The 12,515-nt window shown below is 38.3% G+C and overlaps 1 protein-coding gene across 6 annotated transcripts in view; it reads left to right on the plus strand.

Annotated features, from left to right (window-relative positions):
* Positions 1 to 12,515, plus strand: part of RANBP17 (RAN binding protein 17) — a 162,503-nt gene that overhangs the window by 17,902 nt on the left and 132,086 nt on the right. For all 6 annotated transcript variants that reach the window (XR_014318437.1, XM_082771276.1, XM_082771278.1 and 3 more), the window contains 4 exons: positions 1,455 to 1,627; positions 5,322 to 5,515; positions 9,594 to 9,699; positions 11,202 to 11,337. Coding sequence is in view for 5 of the 6 variants with exons in the window: in XM_082771276.1 (XP_082627402.1) it covers positions 1,455 to 1,627; positions 5,322 to 5,515; positions 9,594 to 9,699; positions 11,202 to 11,337 (609 nt within the window). In the remaining variant the exon portion in view is untranslated. The remainder of the gene's footprint in view (positions 1 to 1,454; positions 1,628 to 5,321; positions 5,516 to 9,593; positions 9,700 to 11,201; positions 11,338 to 12,515) is intronic.

Consider the following 12,515-nt stretch of genomic DNA (forward strand, 5'->3'; position numbering starts at 1 on the left):
TTCCCACTCTTCCTGTGGAGTTTTGTTATGGGAGCAGATTTAAAGAAAGACAACGGAAATGGGTCATAGACATTAATCCTCAAGCTTTAGTCTTTACCCTCAAAAAAATCCAACAAACTAGATCCTCTGTCAAAACCTAAAATGGTTACACCTGTGCTCCCATTTAACCTTTGAAATGCCTACACTGAGTAGATTCCTGGGGTTCGGCTTTTGCATCTATCTATGTATCTCGATGTATCACGCACATACATGTATACAAACATACGCACAGTTGTTTATATGCTGAGCTACTGAGTTGGAATCAGAAGCTAGGTGGAGTGCTATTCAAATTTTTGAGGGCTCTACATAAGAAGGACAGAGGGAGGACATGATCCTGAAAGACAGAGTCAAGATTCTCAGTGTTAAAAAAAAAAAAAAAAAATCACAGCTTTATTTTTGAAACACATCAAGAAAAATGCATGCTCACTAATGTGAGAAACACTCTGTAGCCAATAACTTAGGCTCAGGCGAGGATCTCAGTGAAGTAGTAATTTTTATTCATGATTACAATGGTGGGCGTCCCACAAGCAGGAGAGTGCACCTACTTGTTCCAAAGCACAGTTTATATACCTTTTTTTCCTCTGAGGACTGGGACCCTTCCCTGCTTCCCCATTGACTGGGTAATCCAGGTTCACAATCTATCTGGCGCTTCATAGAGAATACATGGCTTTCAGTTGCCTGCCTGCTATAAGTCAAATTTCTTTTGACTTTTATACTCTTTGAGGTGGTAATGTTTCTTACACGGTGGTTTCTGCCTAATTGCTCTAAGGATTCTGGTTGTCTGTGTTTTACAAGGTAGGCTGCCAAGCTTTCTTATCACTGCAAGCATATCTCAATACCATATTCCTTTCCTCTAAACAATGTAACTCTGCAAAAAAAGCATTTCTATTCCCACACTGAGTAATAGTGCAATTGCTATTTTTACATCTCCTCCAGAGGCTTTCTCTAATCTTCAGAATAGCAGTAGCAGATAACCATCTTTAGGAGAAGATTTTGGCCTTTAAATTCCTGAATGGCCGTTTGCAGCTCTATAAACTTGGAAGAAAAAAGAAGGTTGAGATGCATTTCTGTACTTTACATTCCCTACTGGGTTGCTCTAGACAGTTCCCTACTCGAGGTTTAGGATTTTTGAATGGCCCTTTCACAGCACTTAAATCTCACCATGTACTAAGGATCTAGGCCTCGCTCTGAGCTTCCTGTTGTGGATTTCACCTGAGGGAGGTGGGAGTCCCTGCAAATACCATACTGCAATTACTACATAGTCTGTAACATGTGCCATCGTATGTTTCAGTTCTGTCTGGGTCCTTCAATGGTTGTGTGAATGAATAAGACTGCTAAAGATAAAAATACTGAGTTTCACAATTAAAATTTCACACTGGGATGCTTTAACAGACGTGTGTTTTGTTTTCTTATAGCACTGGGAGTTTGCTCCAAACAGCGTTCATTATTTGCTAACTCTGTGGCAAAGAATGGTGGCATCTGTACCTTTTGTGAAAACGGCAGAACCCCACCTCTTAGACACATACGCACCTGAGATAACAAAAGCTTATATTACTTCTAGACTGGATTGTGTTCCTGTAGTTATAAGGTAAACTCGAAATTGCAATTTGTAATATAGAACGTTACATTTTCTGATTTATTGGTGTATTGTATTTTGGTTATGTTTAAAATCTATGTACAAAGTACTGCGGTGATTTCTTTAGATTATCTTAATTAGTAGATGCTGATTTATTCCTTTTACCTATAATTTGTGCCAAAATCAACTGTAAGTCCTAGTTGGTTTTCTTCTCGTAGTCCTTGTATTTTGGAAAAAGCCTTTAATTCCTTTCTTTCTTTTTTTGAAGAATATCTAAATTAACTCTTTCACCTGTGACCTGTTTATGTGTACTGCTACACGAGTCACTTTCTAGGGCTGTGGAGTATAAAGCAGTGAGGGGAAGCAGAAGGAAGTCCACGCATAGGGAAAGTATCAGGCCAAGTAGAACAAGCTCTAGTGGCAAGACTGAAATTGTCCTACTTAATGTCTTAGCTCATATCTGTTTTTATACTTAAAGCATATCATATAATCCACACTATAATAAAACAAATTTTAAAAAAGTGTCTAGATTGCTGAAAGGATTTAGTTTTCTCTGAGGGCTTTTATGAATTCCTACTAGAGACATATTGTGTCAGACTGCAGGACTGCAGAACAAGCCACATCTGCTTTGCCTTCTCGGTTTTCAGTTGCTGAGATGATGTCATTTATTCTGTTTGTGTGAGGAAGTACATTTAGCTTCACCATTGTTATCCTTTTGTCTCAGCTTAGCCAAACTCTTCTGTCTGCAATTCATGTAACCTGTCATCTCACTTCTTAGAGACAAAGCTATAGTTGGTATTACTTGCCTGAGGTTATCACCCTAGTTGTGTTAAAGGCTGACTTCCTAATGGTTTAAAATTGTGAGCTTCCACCGTTCCAGTGCTAGGACATGGAAGAGCAAGCAACTTATTGTATGTACAGTTAGTTTTATCTGGTCATTTCTCAACCAGACTAAACTTCTTTGGCATTATAAAGTTATCTTCTCAGTTTTGCTTTTCTGTGATGTATTCTCAGGGTGACACTTTTTGGCTCAGCTTTCTCCCCTACTGAGTGGTGTGCTCCATATCAGCTTTCAGACATGAAGCACTCAGGTCTGAGCTTCTGGATTGCACCATCTTGCATGAGCAGCTCCATGAAAATATGTTATTGTCTTCAACAGCACTGAAAGTTCAGTTTCTTTTAGTTTGGCACTGACAAGGGATTCTTCTGGATGTTCTTGTTACTTCGTTCTTTGCTGGAAGAAACTTTCTAATCTGTGAAAAAAGCCATCAGGAAAAAAGATGAGGAGAGTACTGATCTTAGACCAGTTTGTGTCGTTTGTAAGACAGTCTTAATTCTGTGAGTGTGTAACCATTCTCAGCTGTAAGTAATTTGTGTATCTTCCTAGTATTGTCATACTCTCTTCTGTGATGAAGATCCTCTGTTGTGGTATTTCTGTAGACAGTAATATCTAATGTACACTTTAATCTCAAATGTCTAGGCCATCCTTGAGAAACACAGGACATCTGGCAGTTGATTCCAAAAGACTTCTCTTTGCTCAAAGGACATTAATTGATGTCTTTGCAAACAAGTCCTGTTTTTTGGAATGACCGTTTTCTGTACACACCAGTATGGTTGATAACATTACCCTGCATTCAGGGGCCATCCAGCTGGTCCTTAAGACAGAGAAGGAATCTCAGCTGTTTTACATTGTTCAGCATTTGGGTATTAGCACTGGGGCGCATTAATCCATGTGTATGCAGAGGGGACCAGTCTGAATAAGCCTGGTGGGTGTTAAATCAGAAAAAAGATACCTCCATCCTCATGATTTAATATTTTAATATCAAGAAGATACATCTTATTGGAAAGAAGCAGTTCCCAACTTCATGTGTAACATTGCAAGGTCAGCGAGTTCATTAACTTCACAGCCTTTATACTTTTGAAGTGTTGCCTAAATATTGAGATTTCAGCTTTTTTGTTTGTTTTTGTTTGTTTTTAAGATACAGTGTAGATTTTTATTTTCACAGCCTGCTTGACTGATTTTCTTTTGAGTGCTGTGTTCACCCTGCAAAGTCACACTTACATTCATTTACATGAAGATGGGATCCAAGAATCATAGGATGGTTTGGGTTGAAGAGACCTTAAAGATCATCTTGTTCCAACCCCCCTGCCACAGGCAGAGACACCACCCATTAAATCAGGTTGCTCAAAGCCCCATCCAACCTGGCCTTGAACACTTCCAGGGATGGGGCATCCACAGCTTCTCTGGGCAGCCTGTTCCAGTGCCTCACTGCCCTCTGAGTGAAGAATTTCTTCCTAACATCTCTTTTAAGTCTACCATCATTTAATTAAAGCTGTTACCCCTTGTCCTGTTGCTACCCTGATTGACAAGGAGTCCCTCCCCAGCTTTCCTGGAGCCCTCCCTTAGGTACTGGAAGGCAGCTGTAAGGTGTCCCTGGAGCCTTGTTTTCTCCAGGCTGAACAACTCCAGCTCCCTCAGCCTGTTTGCATAGGAGAGGGGCTCCAACCCCTTGATCATCTTTGTGGCCTCCTCTGGGCTCATGCTAATGCATCCATGTCCTTCTTGTGCTGGGGCCCCAGAGCTGAACACAAGGCTCCAGGTGGGATCTCATGAGAGTAGAGGGGCAGAATCCCCTCCCTCGCCCTGCTGGCCACGCTGCTTTTGGTGCAGCCCAGGGTACAGGGGGCTTTCTGGACTGCAAGCACACACTGCTGGCTCAGGTCGAGCTTCTCATCCACCAACACCTCCAGGTCCTTCTCGGGGCTGCTCTCAATCCATTTTCAACACAACCTGTGTTGTCTGTGCTTGGGCTTGCCCCAGCCCAGCTGCAGGACCTTGCACTTGGCCTTGCTGAACCCCATTAGGTCCACACAGCCCCACCTCTCAGGCCTGCCCAGGTCCCTCTGGATGCCATCCCTTCCCTCCTGTGTGCCGATCACACCGCACAGCTCGGTGTCATCAGCAAATGTGCTGAGCGTGCGCTCTATTTTACTGTCCACATCACCAACAAAAAAGTTAAACAGCACCAGTCCCAGATGCTTTATCTATATCCAGTAGAGCATTTCTGAAGGCTACGGTTTTTTCATTCCCTATGCAATAAAAGAGTAACTTTCTAATGAATAAACCTTCCTTACTGTGATTTGTGTAAAGAGTATAGGTACACTTTAGGGCAAGAACTATTGGTGGTTTTGTTCCAGGCATTCTGTAGGATCACAGCTTGCTTGCAGCAGAACCTGTAATAAAGCAGCTGCATAGAACTTTACTGAAGCTTGCTCCTTGGCTTTCGTATCATGGTCTTATGCTTAATTTGATGAATATGCAAAATCCATTTCTGCTATGTATTTCATTCTTTCCCATCATCATCCTCTGAAAAATGTGCTGCTTGTTAGGCACAGACAGGCACAGAAGACCTCAGGTCTTCAGGATTTACCTTTCCGTGTTTATGCTGCCAATTTCATCTCCTCTCTGCCTTGCAGTTCTTTGCATTTTGAACTGTATGTTAAGAGATTGTTGTGGTGTAGATGTGTATGGGTGTGTATGTAAAGCAAATGAGATCTTGTGTCTGTCTGCTGTGTGTAAAAGCTGCGAAGGTTTTCACAGGTAGTTCAGCAGTTGGCTGACAGTGGTGCAAGGTCTGGATGGGAAAGCAAAGAATCAGCTTTCAAGAAATAGTAGCTAAGTGGTTACTTTTTGTCTCTATTCCAGAGATGGTTTAGAAGATCCACTGGATGATACAGCTACAGTTTTCCAACAACTGGAGCAGCTGTGCACAGTTAGCAGGTGTGAATATGAAAAGACCTGTACACTTCTTGTACAGTTGTTTGACCAAAATGCACAAAACTACCAAAAACTATTGCACTCTTCTAGTAGGAATCCATTAGAAATCACAGTCCAGGAAGGTTAGTATTTAATTTAATTTTTAGACTGTGTTTTATGTGCTAATAAAAATATCCTTGCGTATGAAGCAGCAGTAATCATGTGGCAGATGTCCCTACATCTTTTCTGGAACAAGAAATTCATGTTCCAAGTAACCTTGCACCACATTTCCACCGTTTTTATGTTAAATAGATGTATTGGCAGTCGATATGTTTAATACCTTGTTACATCTTTAGAATGTAGGCATGAGAGCTGTAAAAACTTTTAATTTCTGAAAATCAACATTTTAGTGCCCCAGGTGGCCTCATGGGAACCAGCTGCAACTTGATGAACAGTTTTTGAAATTGAAGATCTTAACTTCTGTTCTTTTTTGCATTTATCCTTCTGTGAATACTAAAGTTACTTAAAACCCCCTTAATTTACTTCAAATAGCTCTGATTTTTGAGAAACTCGAGTATTTTATTGTAGTGGAAGTTGTAAAAATAAGTAGTACTTCTAACATTTTTTTCATGCCTGTTTTGGTGCGCTGTGTGTCACTTAAATTGTCTTTATAACTACTGGATCTTTCCTAATATAGTTATCATATGGCTGTGGCATCTTTACATGAATAAGTGGTGGTGTTTTGAGAAGATGAGACAGGTTACTGCACAATACAGCTGTTTCTCTGCATGCTGTTAAATGTTATTTATTTTGCTGTTCTTCTGTTGACAGTCTGAATATACAGATTTTCTTCTGCGTAGGAGCTAATTTTTCACTAGTTCATGTAAAACCTCCTACTTAACTGATTTTATGTATACCCCTTTCTTCCATGTGCCTAGCAACTTTGTGGGAGAACTTTCACTGAATAACCTGGTTTTATTGACTAGCTGCAGTCTGAATTTATACTCTATTACCCAGTAAGGGGGGGGCAAAAGGAAGGAATTGGTTGGAATCTCTCAGTAGCAGAGCTCTGGAGACTCTGCCTTTATGCATTAGAAAACGTTTGACGCAGTTTAAATTTTGTTTCTTTGCTGCAAACTAAACAGTTGTGCTCATAATGAATGATAACTGCTACATCCCCTAGATACACTTGGTTAAATTTAGATGTTTAATGGCTTTTAATGTTGCGAAATATGTTAATATAATATTAAGATCCCATTTTATTATACTGACTTGTTCTTGGTATCGGTAGTGATGTGGTCACGGTTTACTAAAACAATAATCCCCAAGAAATGGGTCATTAACAGTAGTTAATGATTACTTGTGATCTATGGTAATGACTGATTTCTTTGGGATTATTGCTGTTATAAACCATAATTACAGATTATTACTGCAATAATTATTTTCTAAAAGAAAAGACATCCTCTGTCTAAGTAGCTGCAAAAGCAAATGCATTGAAAATTTTAAATAGTGAAAGTCTACAAGAGGGAAGGAAGTTACATCTTTTAATTGGTAGTGTGCTAAGAGAGGAGGGAACAGTGATGCCTCAGAACATCATCAAGTATCATCATATAATTACACGTGAGCTATTGCAATTTGTAAAACAGAAGACAGGTTTTATTTATAAAAAAAAAAAAAAAAAAAAGTTATTGGCTAAAGTGATTGTCCTGTTCTTTAAACTAGCAAGCACCACTTCATAGTTGCTTTTTGATACCATCTTCAAATGGCCATTCTTTGGCAGCTCTTAATGCTAAATTCATGTGAGTACCAAGTGTTCTCTTAGTTCAGCTCCTCAGTCTTTAGCTAGTGATGGTGCTGGTCTCTGTGTGCTAAATTAACAGTTGTTGGTACTGCGGTCTGTGGTGTGTCTGATGAGGTTTTTCTTGGAGCTGTTGTCCTGTTGGTGATAAAGCAAAGGTCTTGATATTAACAGGCAAATATATTTGTTGTAGGACAGTATCAACTGCCCCTTCAGATTATTATTATTTGCAAATGGAACAGCAACAATATATGAAGATATTCAGAAGTCTTCCTCGTTTAGAAGTCTCATCTCAAAAGTCAATATTTGTTCCTTGTTGCAGTGTTTTCTGCTTGAGAACTCATTATATACCTATTTGTGTGGAAATATTTTAAAATATGACTGAGATTGAAGATAAACCTTCCCAATACTTGTCTTGAAGTCATCTGCATGTTATTCCATGTTCTTCATTATCATTTAGTTTATATTTGATCATACCGTCTTTGTTTTGTAGTGGCTTTTTTCCTACCTACAGAACTTACATGTGCAGAATACACAGTACTATATACGTGTGACAGAAACAGAATGTCTTAGTTTTGTAGTATATGTAACTATATGGAATAAACCAGATTCAGGTCATAACGATGCTGGAACATCTCAGAACTATTAATGGTTCCTAATTTAAGGAGCTTATGACTTAGAGCATTCATTTTTATCTCATTTCTGGGGGTTTCCAAAATAAAGCAATGCAAAACTTGAGGAAATTAAGTACCATTTAATGTTATGTGAATGGAGAGTAGTTTATCAGAGAATGTGAAAGAAACATGATATAAAACCTCCAAGGTTTTGGCAAATGCTCTGCATGTAGCAGTCCCCATATGTGCATAGAAATACTCAAAATAGAATGTTTTAAAGTTGTAATGTGACCACATTTGCTTATCTGTAGTCTTTTCTTTATGCTAAACTTCAAACTGTGTTCTGAAGACACTTTATTCATCTGTGTGTACTGGCTTCACTCTTGTAAGTTATGCTGTCATCACTTGGTAAAGTCCTAGTGATGAGGGTAAGGCATCTAGCTTATGTAAATCTCCCAGTTATTGCAAACCCTTGTAACTTTGTAACTTGATATAACTTGCATGGAAGCTGTTTTGTTTTATTTGTCTTCACTGTTGTTATTTTCAATTTCAATTGAATTTATTACAAAGTACTTTTTGCCAAATGAAGGTGGAGTCTAAAAGTGGCTTTACTGTTCTGTAGTCTCCGTGTGTTTTAGTTGAGGAAGGAACCTTTAGGGGCATCGTGAAGTTTGTGCAGGTCTGTATGCTACGTTGGTATATGAGTCTTAGTTTTGATACTGCTTTAGGAGAAATACTGCATCTTTGCTGAGAGAGGATACCATTACTGGATTCACAGCTTAGAAAGCTGAGGCTGGAATCTGCATGGCTCGGTTAGGTAGTGGTAGGTCAAAGATGAAAGGTATTACACCATAATGTGCCAAAGAGATTAAAATAACCCAGGTTCGCAGTGGGATGGTGAGTGCCTAGCAGAGAGAGGCCAAACTAATTCTGATCTGAGTGTTTGTAAACTTGAGTTCCATATTTTATAAAGCCAGATTTCAGTATTTAAAAGTCTGTACAAAATACATGAAATATAAATAACTCCTTGAGTTTGCAGGAACTAAGCTTTACAGACATGATCCTTACGTTGTACTCTACCCTTAAGGTACCGTTCTGGGATCCATTGGTGCCTTAGTGGAAACTGACAACTAAGTAATCTGCAAGATCAGAAGGAATGATGACATAGCTTGAAATGTATGACCTCTGTCTTTCAAACTTAGGAAACAGCCCACTGAGACTTCCAAAACTAATGGTAGTTTACAGATTCTCTTCTTGAAGAATATGTCTGACTTAAAACAGAAAAAAAGTCTTTTGTGCAAACTGTTTTTCAGTTTCAAAATTGGTATTATTGGCTGAATATTACAATAAATACTTTATTTGAAATAGAAATAAGAAATTAAGCGAACTGTAGAAAGTCTCAACCAGTTCCTAATGCCATGAGCAGGTGCTATTGCACCACTGTAGATAAAAGTGTTCTATCCTGTGAATTTGTAGCGGGCAAGTGAATATACTGGATTAATTGCATGTCTAATCTTTACCAGGCTGGTTTGCTTAATTTCTATTTTGACTTAGGTCTTTGTGTTTTATTTATAAATGCATCCAGTTTAACAGGCTGTTCTAGTTGATCTGTCAGTTCTCTTCAGATTTTTTGGTTAATTAATTAGTCTGGATAGGTTTTAAATCAGCGGAAGGGAGAAACTTAACCATTTTCTTGACAGCATTCCACAGTCTGATACCTCATAAAAGTGCTGATACCTTATGGAAGCATATTGTGCTAGCATAATGGCTTATCATCAGTAACTGTTCTTTTTTTCTTTTTAACATTAGGGCGTCTGGCATGGCTTGTCTATTTTGTGGGTACTTTTGTGGGGGGACGATTGACATACACTAGTACTGATGAACATGATGCCATGGATGGAGAATTGTCCTGTCGGTAAGTGTTGCTTTCTTTTTTCTTTTGTGATGTTTCAGTATCAGCTGATATTTTGTCCAGTTTTTGGATGGTGGGTGTTCAGGGACTGTATGACTTTCTGTGGACTGAGACCATTCCAATTGCATTGATCTTTCCTCTGTCATCACCCTGGGTAATGAAGAAGTCATTAACGCTGTCATTTCAAAATGATGCTTCAGAGAATGGAAGAGTTTTAAAGGCAAATACATCTCTTACTATAAACAGTGTTTAGATATGCCTGGGTAGCTAACTGTTCTCATTTTTGTGCTATGCTTGTATATAAACGTTTATTTTAATTGTGAGGTATGGTTATTTATTATTTTCTGCACTATTTCTTCATGTTAATCAGGAGTCTTGCAAGTGAAGGAGTGCAAAGAAGCTCCTTCTGGTCAACCTGCTGCTGGTCAACCACTGAAAACTTGGGCTAACTTTAATACTGGAATTCAGAATAAAAAATTAGGCTCTGGATTTAAAAAATATGGGTGCTGTAGTCCCTCCCCATCATGCAAACTTTACTGTGAGGGGTGTGCTAGGGATTATTGTGAATTGCATATATTCTTTATGGTAAACACCAAGAATGTACCAAACACTTCCTTATTCCTTGTTTATGCCCAGGAGCATGTGAAATAGGGCATGCATCTTTGATCCTGGTATTTACACCCACTAACTAACACATGAAAAAGGGCACACAGTTTAGAACTGGATAAAAAGCTTTACATTTTCTCCTTTGTTTCTTGCCTTCCTAATCTACCCTGGGGCTGTGTGGTGTTAGCAGTCTTCTACTATGTTTTTATTAATAGTGAGAGGTTTTAATATACAGGCTTAGAGATGAAGTAGCTGTTGACTTCTAATCGAGTTACTATGTATTTCAGCATTGGGAAAAGGTGAGAATAATTTTATGACTTAAAAAAAAATAAATTAAAAAAGCTGAAATACTCTTAGCTGATAAAAGCTGAAGTCAATTCTTTGAAATCAGTCCTAGTAAGAAGACATGTACTGTGTAAGGATTTCGATCAGAAAGTACGTGTTTGTTCTGATGTTTTAAGAGAGACAGAAGTAGAAAGAAATGATGCAGACAGTGTGTTACATACTGCATGTATAAATGTATTTCTAAATACAATAGTTTCAGCTTCCAGGGAACTTGAACAACTCTTGTCTAGCATTTGCAGTTTGTGACCTGTGCTTCTCAATATTTTTCTTTCAGTGTGGAATTAATGCTCTAAGAAATTAAGTATTTTACAAACTCTCCACAGAATAACATATGCATCTGAGAAAATTTAAGCGACAAAGTAATTAGAAAAGCATTATGGTTATGTTTATATTTAATAGTGGTCAATTAGCATAATTAGCATCTAAACAGAACACAATCCTAGAAGATACTTAGGCAAACAAAAAATGGGTGATGGGTTCCTGAAGAAATTAGCTGTTACAATATCATTTAACTTGAGAGTTTTCCTGAAAATGTCTTTTTTCTGTCATTAAAGAGTTTTTCAGCTCATATCTTTGATGGATGCCCAGTTACCACAGTCTAGTAATGAAAAAGTAGAACTGGCAATTCTGTGGTTCTTGGATCAGTTTCGCAAAACCTATGTGGGGGACCAGCTTCAGCACACCTCAAAGGTAAACATTTACTGTAAACCATGCAAATTGAAACAGAAAAGCCTGTGCAGCAATGGACCTGCCAATATATCTTGCATTTATAAACTGTGAAGCTTAGCTGGTGGTTGATTGGACAGGTGGATAGGTAGGTAACTTACTGGTGTGATGCTCATCTGAGCAAGCTGCCTTATCATATATGCTCTTGAGTTTCAGCATGCAAGGAGTTAATATTTTAACAGCTATGTTCATTAAACAATTTTAGGTTACTTTGCATTTCAATTTTTTATTTCAAACATTTAGCTGGGTTCTGCTATATTGTGTTATATTTCACAGCTGGGTACACAAGATTTATTCTTTTAATAGTTCTGTTCTTTTGACAGTTACTCATTTATGTGGTTTCCACTATTTCTCTCATTACTTGGCTTTTCTGCATTTTAAATAGGGAAGAGGAAAAAGTAAGATGCATTTTTGAAGAAGCAGCAGTTAATTCACCTTAACTGTAGGGGACAGTCATAATATAGATGTTATAAAGAGAATGTCAGTAAGATGAGATCAATTGATCTTGAGAAAAACTGAGAGAATTGGGTTGGAGCCCCAAGCAAATCTTTAGCAAGAATTGTGACAGTGACTGAGATCTGTTTTTACTTCTGTACTACAGTCCCGATCTCAAGGATTCTTTTATTCCTTCAGGTTTGAACTGTACTTTAACTTTATTGAATGGTTTCTCACTTAAAAATAAAAATAAAGTTTTGCACTATATGGAATTACTTTTTCATAAAAGCAATGTGTTCTTTCGATTGTCAGAGCTCATTTGTTATTTTTAAATATGGTGCAGTGTTGTAATGCTAAGTAACGGAAGGTACGGAGTGCAAATGTACTCATGCTCCTGCTATTTTCACTAGGAAAACTCCTACTGATGGCAATTCAGAGGCAAAGTAGTTGTTATTCTCATCTCTAATTCCCAGATGATTTTGTCTTTCTGTCCAGTTTTGATCGGTTTTGAGGGTTTTGATTTAATCTTTTTGTAGTCTGACTGACTGGGATGCTAACTGTGTGGAGAAGTGAAGTCAATGTATAGCATGCTGTAACAGAGTGTTAGAGGAGATTGAATACCTAGGCATCACATCCTTCATTAGGCAAGGCTGGAAGAAGAATTGGATTGTGGGTGAAGCATTGCACACCTGGAGCTCCCTTCTCAA

This window comes from Aythya marila (genome assembly GCF_965140915.1).
Source record: "Aythya marila genome assembly, chromosome: 14".
Taxonomy (NCBI): Eukaryota; Metazoa; Chordata; class Aves; order Anseriformes; family Anatidae; genus Aythya; species Aythya marila.